This window comes from Pterocles gutturalis, unplaced genomic scaffold (assembly GCF_000699245.1).
Source record: "Pterocles gutturalis isolate BGI_N339 unplaced genomic scaffold, ASM69924v1 scaffold2751, whole genome shotgun sequence".
Lineage (NCBI taxonomy): Eukaryota > Metazoa > Chordata > Aves > Pterocliformes > Pteroclidae > Pterocles > Pterocles gutturalis.
Window position 1 is genome coordinate 71660 of NW_010100075.1, and position 18916 is coordinate 90575.

General features: G+C 46.9%; 1 protein-coding gene across 1 annotated transcript in view; it reads right to left on the reverse strand.

Annotated features, from left to right (window-relative positions):
* SLCO3A1 (solute carrier organic anion transporter family, member 3A1) overlaps positions 1-18916 on the reverse strand; it is a gene marked incomplete at its 5' end in the record, with an annotated part of 107684 nt that overhangs the window by 16143 nt on the left and 72625 nt on the right. The window contains 2 exons of the mRNA XM_010078160.1: positions 7597-7860; positions 11149-11247. Of these exons, the coding sequence (XP_010076462.1) occupies positions 7597-7860; positions 11149-11247 (363 nt within the window). The remainder of the gene's footprint in view (positions 1-7596; positions 7861-11148; positions 11248-18916) is intronic.

Sequence of the window (18916 nt, forward strand, 5' to 3'; positions counted from 1 at the left end):
GCCCCTATTTGCATTTTGAAAATCCATCCCCCACATCCCCTATGGTATACCAGAGTCAGGGGATGACAGATTTCTCTGGTGTTGGCTTCTGTTTTCCCTTAGGGCTTTTTTTTGGTGCAAAATCTAATTGCACTGGCCTCAGCAAGTAAACGCACAGCTCTTTGTCAAGGCTCTGCTTAGGTCCCCTTGGTTCTTCCTTTGAGGGGGAAAAAAAAAGGGTTATAATTAGGTTTGATCCAACCTTTTTGGAAGGGGCCACTCCACAGTTTCTGGTCTCTTTATATCACAAATCTTTTTTCATGCTGTATAAAATTCTTGCTTCCTGAGGATTTGCTGAACATAATGAAGGTGCAGGAGGCATAGTATTTTTTAGTAGAATAGGGGGGAAAAAAAAAATACCGTGAGGGAGGAATGGGGGTAGAGGCATTCAGATGTGGATAGATCTCAGAAGCCACCTGCTGCCTCCTTCAGTTCTGTGGTGGACACCTACAGTATTTCCCCTTCTTGCCAGGAAAAGGAGGGAAAATGCAAAGGTGCACTTGGCAGTGCTAAGCTTGAAAAGCCATATTTAAGGTATTAATGCCTGTTGTGCCTCTGGAGTTCAGTTTGTTCGAGATTAATGGATTCCTCGAGATGTAGCTTTGTGCCAATTTAAATGCAAAGACACAAAGGTCTACCTCTAACTTTATCCACCAGATAATGACAGCCTGTCTTTTGCAGGAGTGAGCTAAAGATCACGGACATTTATTTCTGAAGTTGGCAAGGCTGGTACCCAACCATCATGCATTACCGAGGTCTAAATCCATCCGTTGTACTAGGGGATGGACAGCAAGAATTTTGCAGAGTTATTACACCATCTCACACAAGAGAGGAGGCCCTCATGACTGTCTTGCCTGGAAGCATTGGGCTACGAGTCCCATCACTTCATCACTGCTTCACCTCCCTGTGCGTCTGGGTGTGAGTTTTCTGGGACAGATCCTGTCCTTCACGGCATGTTCAACCACCGCCTACTGCAACAGGGCTCTGTACAGGATGGAGGGTATGGCATAAAACCCAGTGCAAAGAGCTCAGAGGCAACGCAGGCAATGCCTGGCACCCTCCACCATCTCCTCAGCCAGGGCCAGCTCGTTCCCTTTCATTTTCTAAGGAAAATGACAGGAAGCTCCCCATAGAACTGAATAACCTTTCATCTTGCTATTGCCATCCGTTGAGATGAATCATTTGACACCTGCTGTTGCCTTATCTGTCTCAGTTCTTGGGGTGAAATGCCTCTGGGAACAAGATTAAAAGTCAGCAGTAAAGTTTAAAAATCTCTCAATAGACTATAGAGTGACGTGCTTTCAGCTCTCTGGCATATGGTGCTGGGTACAAGGAGGGAATGGAAAATGTCTGATGGGGGACAGTAAAGCCCTGGGGAACACAAGAGCTAAGCATGGTGCATCCTCACTGGAGACAATCCCAGCAGAGTCACGAGAAATGTTACCCTGTGCCTTGTTGGCCCAAATGTTAGCTGAACGCTTTGCAGCAGCACTTTGGAGCTATAAACCTAAGTTGAAGTTCATTCACCAAATGGGAAAAGGGAAAGGGCTTTTAGATTCAAAAGAGTCTCAAAAATCTTCTTGGAGAACCCATGAGCTGTATCAGACACAGCACAGAAAGACTCATCCTCCCACGCTCAGAAGGACCAGCTCATTGAACATCCTTATCCCAATGCACCCAACATGCTACAGAAATGGCGGCAGCAAAGCCGTTCTCATTGCCATGGCAAGATACACTGAGAAGAACAAGAAACCTCAGCCTCTTTTCACCGCTTAAGTACACCATCCATGTGCAGTGTTGGTCATAGGATCATTCACAGGTTGGAAAGCACACAGGAGGATGTCCCAAAGCTCTCCAACACCCCTGCTAATACCACAACTTCCTACCTTTTTAACACCCCAAGCAACACCCCTCCCAAGGCATAGAGCATCCTCCCTATCTCCTGCTATGGGGCCAGCTTTGGGTGATAGGTCACAGGCTTGACAACAAGCCATTTATGTACACCAAGTAGCTGTGATTTGTCACTAAACATCGGGGAGTACCAGGGATAATTGGCAACCTCATTACATGAGGTTTAACTACTCTCCAGAAACGACAAACTATAATCATCACGTTGGTGCTTGAAATGAATTGTTTGGAACATTACAATCACAAAGGCCCCTTTTTCCAGTTGGAGCACCCTACGGAGACATGTTTTCAATTTGCAGTAAAGATGAGGAACATAGAAAGCAAAGTAATAAATTAGAGGGAGGCTTGCAGCCCAGTCCACCTAGGACAGTGTGGTGAGGGAATAGCAAAATACAGCGTTGAGCCAAAATACTGCTTTCTAACAGCAACATAGGCAGCAAGTCTCAGATCTGGTTAGAAAACAAAAGGCAAAATCCCCACCCAGCTTGAAGAATAAGGGGTGAAGAAAATAGTGTAGGCAGCAGGAAGTAAATATCTCCTGCAAAGAGGCAGCTCTTATAAAAGAGGAGATGGCGTAAGGAGGAGGCACTGAAGATATCTCAGGTGGGTTTAATATGCTGAAGTCCATGTGGCCTTAGTAAAATTAGTATCACAAAGGATGTGAAGGAAAAGGAAGATACCTACGTCAAAAAGGCTTCGACAGATACAAGCTTGAAGCAACAGTAATGTTCTCACACATGGAAAGAAGGTCCTTCTAGTCTATCACCTTGCCTCCTGCAACTGTTTTTGCCTGACTTCAGAGGGGGACATAAACCTCCCTCACCCATGTCACGGAGGTCAGGGCATGGCACAGCATCTTCTCAGAGACGGACGTGCTCTGCCTGACCTCCACTGCTGCTCAGTGTCTGCCCTGAAGCATGTGGGCTGAAGGCCCAAATTAATCAAAGCTTCTGATAACAAGGATGCTGCCTTTGAAATGGCCAAGAACCTGCCAACAAAGCCTGCATCCTCATGAAATCTCAGCTGAAGGAAACTTGGAGACTGACAGGACCTGATGTGGGGCCTTTTTTGATCACCTGCTGTCCCCTTACTCAAGAGTAAGATTTCTCAGCAAGCCCTTTAGACACTGGTAACGAGCCAAGACCCGAAACCAAAAAGACATTAAGGTCTTGGTACTCGTCTGGATCTGGGCCAAAGACTCACTGCTCTGGCCATGAACCAATGTACAGATGGAGCCTCTTCCAAAAGGTTGCCACTATCGCCCGTTAGAGCCATGAGTTCAAACCAACTTGTGTTAGACATGAATACTGTGCAATCCTACGGACTGCCACTGAGGACTACAGGTCTGGGACCCCCACCCACACAGCTGGGAGCTTCTGGCTCCACAGTACATGTCTGTTCCCCGAGAGCACTTTTGGGGAGAGAAATCGAGGATTCGGAGCAGCTCCCTCTCTAGGTATTCAGCAGATTGGTACCCAGAGCAGGAAGGAACCGCACAGAAGACAAGACAGCTGTCAGCTGTACATCCCAGCTCTCCTACGCTCGTGGAAATGAAGCTGGACAGAAGCCAAAATGTTTCCAAATCTAGGGAATTTGCAATTTCAAAATTCATTTAATTCCACTGTGAGTTTTCTTTTAATTCCTTGTGAATGAGCTTCTCTCTCCAAACCTGAAGGATTCCATATCAATTTCAGTCCTTTTAGGTTTTTAATCTCTCTCGCTAGACAGACAAGCAGAATGAAATGAATTTCTGGTTTAAATCATTGCAAAACAAAACACATTTAGAGCAGAATGTTTCAGGGGTGTTAAAGATAAAGACAAGGAAGCATTCTGAAACCAAATTTCATCAGAACTTACCACTCAATTCAGTAGAAGTGATATTTCCGTATAAAAAAAAAAATATTCTAACAAAATATTTCCAAGCACGTCCTGGAGCAGGCGGTAGGTTAGAGGCAGCATGTTAACCCCGAGTGAGCGGCAGATATGAGCAGAGGGCACAGTTGCCCTGACACAGCTGAGCATCATCTCCAGCCCCGAACAGCAGAGAGGTCCCGAAAGCAGAGCAGAGGTAGGAAAATGAAGCTGTGCCCCTAGGACAGCAAAGATTGCCACAGCCCACAAATGAATGGCTTTCACAGACCAGACGGAGAGCGCAGGGCTGGAACAACCTTGCCAGGTGGCCAGCCGAGAGCAAAGAGCAATGGCAGCATTTATCCATCCTCTCCCTGCTATTAATCCTTCACTTCCCTGTGCTCCCAAATGGATTTACGTTGCTTAAATGAAATACTAATCAGGTAAAGCAGTGTACTATTCATATGCCAGTTTAGCAATGCCAAGCACCTCCCAGGACTGTCCCAAAGCTTTCTCGCCTGAGCCACCATGCCCATGGGCAGAGCTGCTGTGGCAGCCTCTGCTGCCTTTGATTGCCTCTTCACCTTGTGCTGTTCAAAGGCACCGTTTTCATTTCAAACTCAAAGCTCCTCTTAAGGTTGCTTCTTCTCCCAACATGAAAATATCCCACAAGAAGAGACGCTGGGGCTTCCCAAAAGCTGGGCCCTCCCTCTTGTATAGACCTTGGTAGAGATGTAAAAGACTTTTTGACACTTTGAGCAGGTTGCTTTAATATTAGTCCTAGCTTTTCTGCACGCTAAGGCTAGAGAAAGCCAAGGAATCTCACCCAGCCTTGCATCTCTCTGTCTTTCAGCAGATCCTGTAGTATCTGAGCATCCTCCCACGTGCCAGCCACGCCACGTCACCAGCTGACAGCTGTGACCCAGCTGGGAGCATGTCTCCAACTGACACCATCGCCCCTCTTCCTCTCCCGCCGTATCATGCTGTGACTTGTGGCAGTCACTGCAAGGCTTTAAAAAAAGAAACTAAAAAATAATCAAACCCTATCAACAGCCAAAAAAGAGACTCAGTTTAGCCTCCAACGATGGATGCACTATTGATACGCAGTGTGTTTGCACAATCAGTCCAGACAAACAACTCTTCCTCCCCAGGCTGTGCACACAAGATGGACAACGCACACCTCCGTGGATACACACCTGCCCAGGACTGAGCTGCAGAGACAAGACTTGCTAAAAACGAGTCAGAGTTACGGCCACACAAATCCCCCTGAGCATTTCCACCCCCAGCCCCATGTACAGGTACACCCTCTGCTGTTCACCTTCACAAATACATGCAAACCCCAAAGCCCATAATAGGACTGAAGACATGACTATGCACACACATATATGTTTTTAACCTCTGGATATAATTACCAGTCCTTTTCATCCTAGGAAAAAGACTAAAACCTCTAACTTTCCCCAAAGGAAACTATACAATCAACAAATAAATTAGGAATACCTATATTTATCCAGCAGCTGAAAAATAATGTATATTGAGACCGCATCTGGAATATTGTGTCCAGTTCTGGGCCCCTCAGTTCAAGAGGGACAGGGAACTGCTGGAGAGAGTCCAGCGCAGAGCCACAAAGATGATGAAGGGAATGGAGCATCTCCCTTATGAGGAAAGGCTGAGGGAGCTGGGTCTCTTTAGCCTGGAAAAGAGGAGACTGAGGGGTGACCTAATTAATGTTTATAAATACGTGAAGGGTGAGTGTCAGGAGGATGGAGCCAGGCTCTTCTCTGTGACATCTAGTGATAGGACAAGGGGCAATGGGTTCAAGCTGGAACATAGGAGGTTCCGCTTGAGTATGAGGAAAAACTTCTTTACAGTGAGGGTGACAGAGCACTGGAACAGGCTGCCCAGAGAGGTTGTGGAGTCTCCTTCTCTGGAGACATTCAAAGCCCGCCTGGATGCGTTCTTGTGTGATCTGATCTAGGTGTCCTGCTCCGGCAGGGGGATTGGACTAGATGATCTTTCGAGGTCCCTTCCAATCTCTAACATTCTGTGATTCTGTGATTCTGTGATTCTGTGATACAGAGGAAGATTCAACCTATCACCTTAAACACTGCTCATCAGAAATGAGTGAGATACATTCACCTTCCCTTGTGGTCCGGGTCTGAACATCTCCTCCAGACGGGCACTTTAGCACACACGACTCTTGACCACGTTCTGACTGTGACAATAGCGGCAAGGGACTTGAAAGGAGATGTCAGCTACCAACACCGCGTTGTCTGTGACAGCCTCAAAGGCATAACTAAAAAGGTCATTCCCTGTCTTATTTGATGTGATGTAAATTGTATTTCAAAGTCTACCTACAAAGAGACTTCTGGAATACCGACTGATCCGAAATGGGGTTACCTACAATGGGGAGGCTAATGTGGAAGGCTGCGGTACCTCCTGATGTAATCAATACTTTGAAGCATATGGAGGTGGCAGTTTAATTTCTCCACTTCAATGAGTAAGATGCTCTAGGAACCTCCCACGGCCTCCCTATGTGCAAGAAACTCAGCTTGCTCTGCACCATCCTTGGGCAGAACTGCTGCCCCTCCATGCAGCAGGGATATGCCATATTCCTTCATTTTTCTATATGAAAATTTCAGTGCCCATTCCAAAATCTCAGTGGTCAGAAGCAGACGCTCTGATGAGTCCACCACACAAGCCACAGAATTATCCAGATGGATGTACCCTGGGAAAAGCCCATTTCCTCAAACTTGAGAAAAACCTTGCAAGGATGAAAGAATTAAGAAATTAATTTTACTAAGAAATATTCAATTTTTCCCTTTACCTTTATTTTTAATTTTATCATCAAGTCAAAATTTCACATCTTTGACCTTCCCTTAATGAACAACCACATGAACTATTCAAGGCATTTTTATATTTAAGAAAACACTTTTTTCCCCAAAGTCTCTTTTTCCTTCCCACCCACACCTCAGTCAACTCCCAATTAAGGCAACTGCACAGGGGCTAAAGTGATTTTATCCTCATTTATCTAAATGCATGAGGCAGTAATAAAACCCACTGTGACAGAGGGTGAGAAGCAACCACCGGTACTACAGAACCACGCTCTCAGATGATTTTCCAGTGCAGCCTACAGAAGGGATATCTGCCCACACTCTCCCACAAAATGCTGGATCCTCAGCTGACCTTAATCAGAGCCAGGTCCATTTCCATCGCTGCAGGACACACCGTGGGGTTTTCTACTCTAATTTGCTACAAGCCATGCTCTGCCCTGCCACTTTGCTGCTATTCTGGGCTGGTATCTACCTCTTCCACATCCCAGTTTAAGAGCTGCGGTGGTGCCCAGCACTCATTGCTTTCTATCTGGGATTGCACTAAGCTGCAGCTCAGATGCCGGGAGCTCCCAATTTCTTTTAACCACCCTTGCTGGCTCACTCTCCGTTTCGAGAGGTAGAGGGGAACAGGACAGTAGACTGGAGAGAAGTTCACAAATTGCTTTGGCAACTGTGTTCTTCTTTGGGTTTTTTATCAACTCTACAGAACTGTCGTGCATTTCTGAAGCTTTGTAGTTTTAAAAAAACCCCAAACCTTTCAAGAGGAACAAAGTCTCCCTTTAAAACGAGGACAATGCCAGAGATAATTAGAAGCTAGGGACTGAAATTTCAGAATACTGAGGTTTTTTGGGGGGATTTTTTTCGGGGTAGAGATAGATAGCCCAAATCAGAGATTAATTATAAACCCAACCAGCTGTTAACCTGTTCCTGACTCTCTCAGAAAACATGACAAGAGCCAGCATCTCACCTCGCAGCTGCTGGAAGCAGCTCGTGCTGCTCTCCCCATCGAGTGCGTGCCGCAGGACCCCGTTGCTCGGCTTGGGTCTCTCGTAGTCCCTCTCGGGAAGCATGGCTTGCTCGCTCTCCCCGGCGTGATCCGTCCGCGGGGGCAAGGACTGCGGGAACCCAAACATCGGCAGGGACGAGAAGAAGAGTAAGGCACCACACAGCAGGAAGCCTCCCCACCATGCACCGATCCACCGAGGGTCGTCCGGGGTTATGTCCAGCTTACCTGCGAGGGCACACACACACGTCAGTGGCTTGGCTGTGGGGATGGGACAGTGTTAATGATCCTGTAGGCTGGAAGATGGTTGCTGGGGGCTTTGTGGGCTGGTAAGGGGCTCCCACATACCAGGTGGGGAGTTTGTGTGCATCCCACACCCATCCCATGAAAGCCACCACTGCACAATCATAGAATCACAGAAAGGTTTGGGCTGGAATGGACCATAAAGATCGTCTAGTCCCAGCTCCTGTGCCATGGGCAGAGACACCTGCCACTAGACCAGGTTTCTCAAAAATGACCTCCACAACCAAGAGGTCCTTAGGACAAGCAAACCATCACCTTATCTAAATGGCACGTCCAGCTTCTGCAACACCCTGTAATCAGAGCTTCTCTCCAGTGTCTTTGGCTCTGCCAGCTCTAGGAAGCTGCCACGTACCAATCAGTGTTCCCTGAGCTGGCACTGAGGTTTTGGACATCACCGTCCCAGCGTGTCAAACGTGCACATGCAGCTGACATACCTACAAGCCCAAAGACCCGCATGAAGAAGCAGCAGCAGAGACAAGGACATTGCATCTCTGTCCCAGCTTACCCTTTTTTTCCAGGTCAATGTTCTCCCTGCTTTGAATTCACAGCCCTTTGCAGCAAAGGAGAGACGAGCATTTGGGCTTTATGGGCACCTGTGACTGTGTGGAAGATAAAAAAAGCCCTAAATATTGGAAGAGAAACCCTCTCACTGCATTAAATGGGCTCAGAAAGGTAGAGAAATAATCAGAAAATGAAGAAAAGCTAAGTAAAAGGCAAGAGTATCCTGCAGGTCATCACTCAGCGGAGATAAGGAAAAAGAAGTCTCTGGAGTCAGTTTGGGGGGTAAAAATAAGCAGCAGGAGAGAACAACCTGCATTCCTAACAGCTGCCTCGTGGTCACACCGGTGGAGGGTGCCCAGCGCCAGGGCTGACTCTTGGAGGAGATCTGGGTCCACGTGGCTGGAATAACAAGCTTCTCCGTTCACAATGTCTGGTTACCGCCACAGTGAAAAATCTGTCTCAAGTGAGGCAATCAAGTTGTCTCTCAAGCTGAGACTGAAGGAAACTCTTTTGTCCTTAGGGAAAATAGCATGTAGCTCTCCAATATATAAAAAGTTTGAAAAATAGTGCTTTGGAGGGATTGGATTCTTCTGCTGTTATTTCCTCCTGCCTGAAAGGCATTTTTTTCCAGGCTCTTGGGAACACAGCCATGTGAAGAACCACATAAACCAAGGTCTTCTACACATCCCCTTCCTAAAACAGGTCCTGTACAGAGGGCTGTGCAGCAGTGTGCCCTGGCACCCTGCACCTCCTGCTTGAAATGAGGACGGGGAGCAGGACAGGGCTCAACCCTCTGGTGCTCCGTCTCCTTGCACCACCCTGAGCTGCAAGGCAAAAAACTCTTTCCCATACACCCACTATGAGGGTGGTGAGGCAGTGGCCCAGGTTGCCCAGAGAAGCTGTGGATGCCCCATCCCTGGAGGTGTTCAAGGCCAGGCTGGATGAGGCTTTGAGCAACCTGGGCTAGTGGGAGGTGTCCCTGCCCATGGCAGGGGAGTGGAACTAGATGATCTTTAAGGTCCTTTCCAACCCAAACCATTCTATGATTCTATAAGAATACAGGAAGGTCATGCATGTCCCAGCCTTCACATAACACCGATGGACCATGGCCAAAACCAGACGCACCTGGAAAGTGCTGTACCCTCCCTGTGACCTGCTGAGCCACAGCCCCACCAGGCTTCTCAGCAATAATGCTTCACCGTTCTCCTCCATGGTTCCATATTTGTCTGGAGCTTTTGGAGCTGCAAGTATGGAGTAACGTCTTGCACTAAAAATGGCCAGGTCATGTCAATTTAACTTTTTAGTTAGGCCAGCATCTTGCCTCTGATGGGAGCCAGCTGCAGACGCCAGAAAGTCCACAAGAATAAAGTCACCATTTTCCTGACACTATTCTTGCAATTTGTGTCTCAAAGGATTTCTAAGCTAGATTTAGTGCCGTGCTCATTTTTTCTTCTATCAACTCATCCAATTGATTTTGAACCCATTTGTAAACTTTTAACACCCTGCAGTAAGGAGTTCCACGGCTTTACCTACTGGGAGATGAAATGTCTTCTTCTACACATTCAAATTTTGGAGCAAATCATACTTTATGGTCAAATATGTAACAAGGTTCAAACAAGCTGCTCTGCCTACAGAACCAAGCAAGTCTTTGTCATATCTTTGTTAAAGCCAAGGAATTAAAAGAGGCCATGCAGTGTTTGACCAAGCTGCAGCTAGAAGACTCAGCCATCAAGAGATACTTCATTTCTGCTCATTTGATATTATTTAGACTTCGTCAGCTACCATGAAAAGGCATTAGCACTCTTCCAGATTTGCACAATTCTGTTCCAAGTCCTACAAGGTTCAACTCCATCCAAACGTATCCCGTGAAGGTGTATTTGCAACATCACAGAACTGGAGTGCACCCTCAAAGGGGACAACACCCCTGCAGCAGGATGAGAACCTGTGGGATCACATGGAACTGAAAACTGTAGAAAAAGCATCTGAATAACCGAAGGAAAAGAATGAAACATCAAGTTTGCAGGTTATAGACAAAGGGCTTGGGGAAGAGCGGAGAACAACCTGTCAGACATTGCCCTCTAATGGCAAAGAGCACATAGCGCAGGTAGCAAAAAAAACCTGCAGATTTTTTAATGAACAAAAAGACAAATCTGCAAACAATTTGCTTTAATCCAAGTGCCCAGTCAAGGTGAGCAATAATTAGCACTTCTTTGGGAAAAAGCAATAATGCTGTGAGATTGAACCTGTCCATCCAAACAGGGTCATTCACATATGGTGCCAGGCATGGGTCTTACTGGTGTGCCTCCAGCAGAGCCTGGACGGTCCTCTCAGATCTCATGGATGGCAGTTCTTTGGGTTTCATCCTGTGCTCTGGACACAGCTCCCCTGGCCGAGACTATGTCCACGGCTAGGTGGTGTGCCCTGCCACAGTGATAGTTTAAGGTGTTCTCTAACAGTTGGGCGAAACTCATCTCACAGTAGAAAAGTCCATACAAGGGAACAAGTTTTAGCTGCTATGGACCTGTTATCTAAGGGGACAGAACTGAAAACTGAATCCCAACCACAAAACCCCTCTAGAAGTGACACCCATACATACAAGAGGCACCCAAGATGGAATGAGAAGCAGTTTCCAGCTTGTGAGCATGAACATTTTTGCCCTGCTGATAGAACATTAAACACACTTGATCTGAAACCAAACCCCGTTCTCCTTACTTGTGTCAATGAAGACAGCATCCACATAGATTTTGGTACAGAAGGAGCCCAAGATAAATCCACAGGCTGGTCCAAATACCAGCATCGTAAACAGGATCCCTACAAGGAGAGAGAAAAGAAAATATTAGTACTAGGCTCAGGTTATTCATTACAAGTTGTTCTGCTTGTCTCCTGCAAGATGCCGTTGCCCTCCTGATGCCAAATAGACAGGGATGTGTCTCTGTGTCGAATGCTTCAGGCAAAAGAGCACCCTAAATGCTTTTTGCTTTGCTGTATCTCTTCAGGAACAAGAGTAGATGGAGCTGTGATAACGCTGAAGGATTTCTATTGAGCTGACAGTGTGGATGTACCCTGTTTTGGTCGGCTGGGTGATCTAGAAGATGTCTTACTCAAAAGCACAAGGTAAAGCAGACCTGCCTTCTTCTCCAGGGAAGTCTTTACCTTTGCCACCTCAAGCTAAATTCCTTGTAGGCAGGAATATTTGCAGAATTTAGGGCCAGCAAATCTACGAAACACAGAGTTGTCACAGCCTGCTGGATAAAGTCCCTTTGCAGAGGTAGGAGCACTCTTCCCAATCTGTGAAGCGCTTCTCCCCATCACACCCACATGGCAAACACTCCCCAAGGCACACGGCTCTTCCACCTTCTCACGACTGCTTGTTCCTCCTGCAAAACTTGCATGAAATTGCCAGTGTAATGCCAGGCGAAGAGCTATTATGAGCAAATTACTTATTTGCTTCAATACAACATTTAGAAGCATTTACTCTCACTCCCATTTTGGCCCTGAAACAGGGCACACCGCCAACGCTCCATTATGCAGGGTGGAAAGGCAGGGGGACACCAGGATAATCCAGAACAAGAAGAAGCAAAGATAACACAAGCCATTTGTAAATTAGACAATAAGAATATATTCGGTACCTTTGCGTTTGGGATAGAGAAACAACAAAAAGTCCCCAAGGACCCCTGTAAATGTCTGGGCAGCACGGAGCGAAGCCATGCCAGTTCATTTGCTTTGGGGCCAAGAGCTGCTGATGGATCCATGTGTGGGGTGAGGGAGATGGCTCTTTAGGACCCTCAGCCAGGGATGTGCCAGCCTGTGCCAGCACCAGTCTTGGTGTCACGACGCTTCAGAAACGCCCCACGAAGGAGATGATTCACATATGGGTACTTTGCTCACTCTCAGTGGGGTACGTCCCACATCTCTCTCCAAATCTCTCTGGGGTGCTGCCTGGCATCTCGGTGCATTTGTAACACACTTCATCACAGCTATCTCAGTTCTCAAGAAACTTTTAATCCCCAAGTTCTGTCTCTGTGCCTTTATCAGGAGTTAGAGAAATGATCAGAGCTGCAAAATACTCTCAGGAGACCACCATCCCTATGCAAGGCAGACTGCACCTGCCGATGACAGCTTAGCCAAGCAGAATAAGCTGGTATGGTCAGAAACAACTTCACCTTCACTTTTAAAATGCAGAGCACAAACTAATTCCTCTGGGTTTGTGGCATTATGGCTGGATTAATAACCAGGTACAAAGCAATGGCATCTCCAGCCAGTCACTCGTGCAGAAACCCAGCGGCTATTACCTACAGAAGCAAGAGGAAGAAACAAAGGTGGTGGGAAGAAAAGCGTCAGGTCATATAAGCCATAGTACCGAGTCACTGCTGTCAGGGACAGTGGCAGAAGCTGCCACCCATCGCCCTATCTCAGCTCAAAGCTGCAGCAATGGCACCACCTCGCAGCCCATGCTGCCAGCTTCAATTAGTCCCCAAGGTCTCTGCCCGAGATGTCCATTCCAGGAATGGAGCAAGCCATCTCCCCTCCTGCGGTCACGTTGTCTCCGGGAATTAGGTTTGTGCTCCACAGTCCAGCAGTGATTTGGGGAATTTGTGCTCATCAATCAACAGAGCTGCTTAGGAAGCCAGTGCTTTGCTCCCCCAGGGATCTATAAAGCCTCACATGGGAGATCCCAGCCCCTGGTTACCTGCAGAAGCACTTTGTGGGATGTGAAATGAGGGAAGAGACAGGTTGGGAGAGCAGGGAAAAGGGATTTATTTTCCCAGCACATCCAGCATCATCTCCCTCCTTCCCAGCCCCAAGCCCTGCCCCACTTGGGACTATAAAATTGTGTCATTTTACAAAATATCCACATCATTTTTTTTCTGGTCACTAGATGGCAATAGTGTCTGTCATTCAATCCTTTGGCTGTTTGCACATAGGAAATCACAGATTTTAGAACAAACTGTTCTAAAACTGTTAAGGTTTTAGTCAAAGAGTTTAAACAGACAGCATCTAGCAGAGGAATGGCCGTGACTATTACTCTGATGAGCAATCAAAGACCAGGTTTATCTTTGACAAGTGAACATTAATTATGAATTTCTATGTAATTATGGTCAAGCACACATAGACACACTGGGCTTCATATTAGTTGGAGCAGCACATGCTGTCCCCAGGAGCTGTGCCCCAGGCAATGACAGGAGTCCACATCTTGGATGAGCAGCCCTTGGATTTCATCAGGAGTCACAACACTGCTCTGCTCTTATTTCCCTACCCTAGAAGGAGTAGGGGGAAGGATAACCCAGGCAGACCTGAGCACCTCCTCCTTCCCAGTCCCAGATCCTCAGCCCAGACCCTGGCACCCAGCACCCAGAGAAATCTGCTCCTCCAGAGCTGCCTGAGGGCTCCCATCCGCAGGGACGACTCTCTCCAAGGAAAGGTTGTGGGCACCAAAGCACCCCGGGCTGCGACAGGTTCCCACAGGCACCAAGGAACCAACAGGGCTGCTGAACGGCTGTGCCACTGTCCCAGTGAGACCTGTGTGTGCAAACAAAAGGACCGTGTGGCCAACAGACAGCTGCTTCCACGTGTTTAACAGCTCTGGAGAACTGGGAACACACCAAAATCATCTTTTGGCACTGATGCAGGCTCATAGGGCTGAACAGGAAGAAAGACAAGGGCTGGTTCTAACACTCTGAGCAACACCTTTGCATGTACCAGTGTTGGGTTGAAGAAGGCTGGTCCCGGGATGATTTCCAAACCACAGGGAGGGTTGTCACACCATGTGTATACAGGCAAAACCACAGAACCAAAGAGTTTCCTGGAGCAAAAGGTAAGACAAAAACATAGAAAAAAGATCATCCTTCACCAAAAAACCCAAAACAAACAAAAAACCCCAAACAAAAACAAAAAAAAAACCCCAAACAAAAACCAAAAAACCTCAAACAGGGAATATTCTCCCCTTTTTCCAAAGCAGAAGAGAGCAGGGACCTTTTGCTAGCTGTCCATCATCAGCAGGGAGATGCTTGCAGAGGCAGTTAGCTCCAACAAAAAGCAAACTTCGAGAAAGCTGCAGCCAGTGCAGGTACAGGCATCGGCACCTGCAACAGGTGAATGCTGCCTTTCCTCGCACTCTTCGCATTGCACGAACCATCACTTCAGAAACAAACCGTGGCCTCAGTTACTAAAAATACCACATTTCATACCCCAGCAGCTAGAAGGCATCGTTTGCTCTGCAATGTCCTCGCTAGAGGGCAATGTGGGACAGAGCATCCGCTGAACAAAGAGGCAGCTGAGATCTTGCAATAAGATATGAAATTATTATTCACCTCTAGGCTAGCTTAAGAAACCCTAATATTAATTGTATTTTTATTTTTTCTATAGCTTGTCCAAAAATCAAGAAAACAACTGGCTCACCCCATGCCCTTTTTGTTATCTTTTTTAAAGACTCTTAACAAAATCCTGCCATTGCAGTAATGGTATTTTACACTTTATCTCGCAAATCAAAAGCAGCTTTTGGAAAAACCCAAGGCATGGACTGGCATGATGGATAGTCTAGGGCCTGTACAGAGCCGGACCATGCTCAAGGATCAGTGGAGCGCACCACTGGGCACATGAATTAGGCTATTAGGTGATTGGGATAATGTCTGTGGTTGAACATTTATGTGGAATTGAGGGCTCAAGGGGAAATTAGCCAACTTAGAATTAGCTTAAGACATCCTTCCTCTTTTGAGAAATTCTGCATGCTTGCTAGTCATCCCCATTACTAGGAAAACACTTCCACATTATCCACCCAGTCATACAATCACAAATACTAGCAGCAAACAGATCAAAGGTCTAATCCTGGCTCCGTCAGTCTCTTCTAAAATTCCCACTGACGGAAAAAAAAAAAGGCAATCAGTATAGGATACTGCAGCCTCTTCCCTTTCATTCTGAGCTTAAAATTTATTTCTGTCCCTCAGAGCAGCACATTAATAAATATCCTCCTCAAGGATACTGCCCTGGAAACAAATGCCTCTTGCTCTGCAGGGCTGGCCTCTTTGCTTGGTCCTGCATCTGACATTCGAAGGATGAGCAGGGCACGTCCCCAGTGTAGTTAGCCCTACACAGACCAGTGGAAACTAGAATGAAAAAGGTTTATCCTTCATGCAATTTGGTAGGATTTTTATTTTTAATCTTAGAATTATTTTTTAATTCATCACAAATTATGCAAGTTTTTAGAAATACTCTAGAAATGTGAATTAAAAAACCACAACGACCCTGCTTTGGGACAATTCAAACATTTTATTTGATAACTCCAATTTGGGCCCTTTTAAATCACAACTATATTTTGAAAACAGGTAATCATTTTCAGCTTTCCTGCTCTATCCCCTTCTACCAGTCTCCCTTCTCCTGAAAATGCAGGAAAAAAACCAAAAAGAAGCAAGCCAGGCTGGACTGAGAAATCAGAAATCTTTTCCTCCCCATCTTTTCAAATGGAACAATTTGCCAAATCCTTCTTTGTCCTGTCAACTCACAGGCATTTTCCAGGGGCTGAGGAAAGGATTGGGACAGAGGGGAGTATTAGATCTGACATCTTGCGATGGGATTTTATCACTAGTAATGCCCAAGACTGATAATGCAGTTCTCCATTAGAGCAAAGGGAAGGAGCAGCAAGTACCACTACATCTACATCTGCAGAGACCGTGGCACAGGGATGCTCAGTCGGTCATGCAAAGTGCACAAGAACACCAAGTCACTTCGCTTCGAAGCTTCACTGCTCTTAGTTCTGAAGCAGTTGAATATGGACCATCAGCAGTAAATCACACAGCATTTCCCAACCATGGGCAAACCCCTGGTGTTGCAGAGGATCCTGTTCTATTTAGCCATGGAGGTGTCACCAATATCTGCTGGGCGCACAGTCCCCTTAAGCCAGGATGCTCCTGCCTTGGCATTTCCATGAAATTAAGGATGTAGGAGGCTGTGGACTCAGCTCCTAAGGAGCAGCCCACTTCCAGCAAAGCATATGGCCAAGGCAATGCCTTTTCCCCCTTGTGCCACCCCAAGGGACAGTTTGGGTGGGTAAAAAGCTGTTCAGTTTGGAAGACATGGGAAACCCCCTCTGTTGCAAAGCTCACATCTTCATTGCATCAAGGAACTAAGTCCCCTTGGAGGAACGGATCAGGGAGCAAAACGTGAGCTCTGTCAAGGATGGCAGTGACCAGGAGATTCATCAGCTGTCAAAAAATGCACGTATAGGGTATGCAGAGTAGGGCAGAGCACACACACACTGCCATGGCCCTGAGGATGCTGCTGCGGACATGGGACAGCATCCTGCCAGGGATATCATCCCCAGGGCCCTGCCTGCCGCAGGAGCGAGCTCTTTCTAAAAGCACAAAGGGAACTGGCTTTGCAGAGCATGAGATAATCTCAAAACCCTGCTTGTCCCACATTTCCCGCTGTGTGGAGGATGGGGCAGGCCGACGCAAAGGGATTACTGGAATACTGTAATTCCTGCGCTCTGCGATCTGCCCTTAAAGAGACACCAGCCCAGCACAGCCCGTGAGAACCAGAGGTGCAGCAGCACAGACTGGAGATGCTGGATTCTCCCGCACACAAGGTACTGGCTCCCAAGGGCTTGGGATAAGGCTTCTGTGCCCGCATCCCGTGGGCAGAGCCCATCTCTTCAGTGGGTTTTCTACGATTTCTATCAGTTGACGTAACTTTGAAAGCACACAGTAAGGCTAGGGGGAGGCTGTTTCCTAGCCAGATGGCTTCTTCCTGCGGCAAAACCTGCCCGAGTCATCCGGCACTGCCCATCCTCCCCGGCAGACAGTGTACCCACGAGCCGCCCCGTTCCCACGCGGACGCATGGATGCTTGCGTTCCCGCAGAGCCCAGCAACAACACTCAGCCCCCAGACTTTCCTTCCCAGCTTTCCTGGAGACAACTACCCTCGTTTACTATGGAAAGACATAATTTTTCCTGCCACTGGACTCCTTGTACACAACCACCTCCCGCTCTCTTATTGCTGCTGCTTATTTGTGCCACCGCGATCGACCGTAGGAAACTCGAATAGGTTGCGTTAGACCGATGGCACTTTCTATTTGTTCTGCTTCCTCGGTGTAACCACTGAAGCAAGGGAATGTTCAAACAATCCCAACAGATGTGTCGAAGTGCCTGCAGCTGTCGATTAATAACAAGCAACTTTGGGATAATTCACTTTAATGTTTAGTCTTTGTTCTGATGGGGATCAAAGCAGTTCCAGCCCTTTATCAGTATGGGGTGGGGAGGGGAAAGAGATTGGGTGTTTCTCCCATCTGTACAGTAGCACACATATTGTCTATTAGTTTGCTTCCAGCCTTCAGGAGACCAAACCCAGACCTCTCAGATGGGGACATCTATGTGTGTGATGCCAGAGACTGGGAAAGATGTCTTGGTACTCCTGAGGTCAGTGAGAGACTGAATTCCTTGCTCAGCCACGACCTTCCCAAGTACCTTCTGCTGCATCTCATCATTTTTCCACCTTTTAACAAAGGCTAGTCCATCCCTGGGAAGCGTTGCAAGATGCACAAATGTTATGCGGCGCTTTAGCAATCAGGGACACGAAATTTGTTAGAACAAACATCCGAATTTTGGTTCTAAGCTCTTCTCATTGATTCTCCCCTAACAGCTCGCTGCCAGCATTTGCACGTGCACTGCAACACCTGAAAAAAGAACTGACAGCGCTGTTCTCAGATCTCCTATTTCTCACTGTCGAACCCGCAGCTGCTTTTGGCCAGTGATCAGCTCCAGCCAGCCTGCAGAGCAACCTGACTTCTCCCATCTCCATGGGACTAGTTCTGATGGGAAGCCCACAGAGGGGTTCAGTATTTGATTGCCCTGCCTTTAGCCAGTGAAATAAATTATTACCTAGTTTGAAATCAGCCAGCCTTGGACATCTCCTGTCAGCTTCTTCCCCTCTTCTCCTATCAAATCTTTCCATCAATTTACCAAATCACTTTCTGCAGCCTGTAAAATCAGCTCTTGCTTAATGAAGATTTATTTTTTTTTAATGCAAGCTACTCACCACTGTATGGAAATGCTGCAGAGCGACTTCTTTATGCCTGTGTTTAATAGGACTTAATGGCTGTATCTAAAGCTGGTTGGAGGGTTTCGTTTACTTATCAAGAGGCAGGGGAAAAAAACAATGCACCCGTGCTACAGATATAACAAACTTCTGTGATTCTTCCAGGGCTGCAGAGAGACCTCATGGCAGTGGTCTTCATCCTGCCTAATGGAAAAGATTATTTAACTTCTTCACAGCACAGTTCTTTGTTCTGTCCTATATTCAACATCCAGATGTTAATCCCTAAAGAGGTTGCTAAGGGCTTGAAAGTATGTTACATGGAAGATTCTCCCCAGACTGCCAGTATCCCTTTAAATACTGATTTCCATCAGAATTCAGGATTTCTCTGAGGAGATGTCTGCTGACTTTGAGATGGCATCCGATTCCTACAAGCAGGTATTTTCCCTGCTGA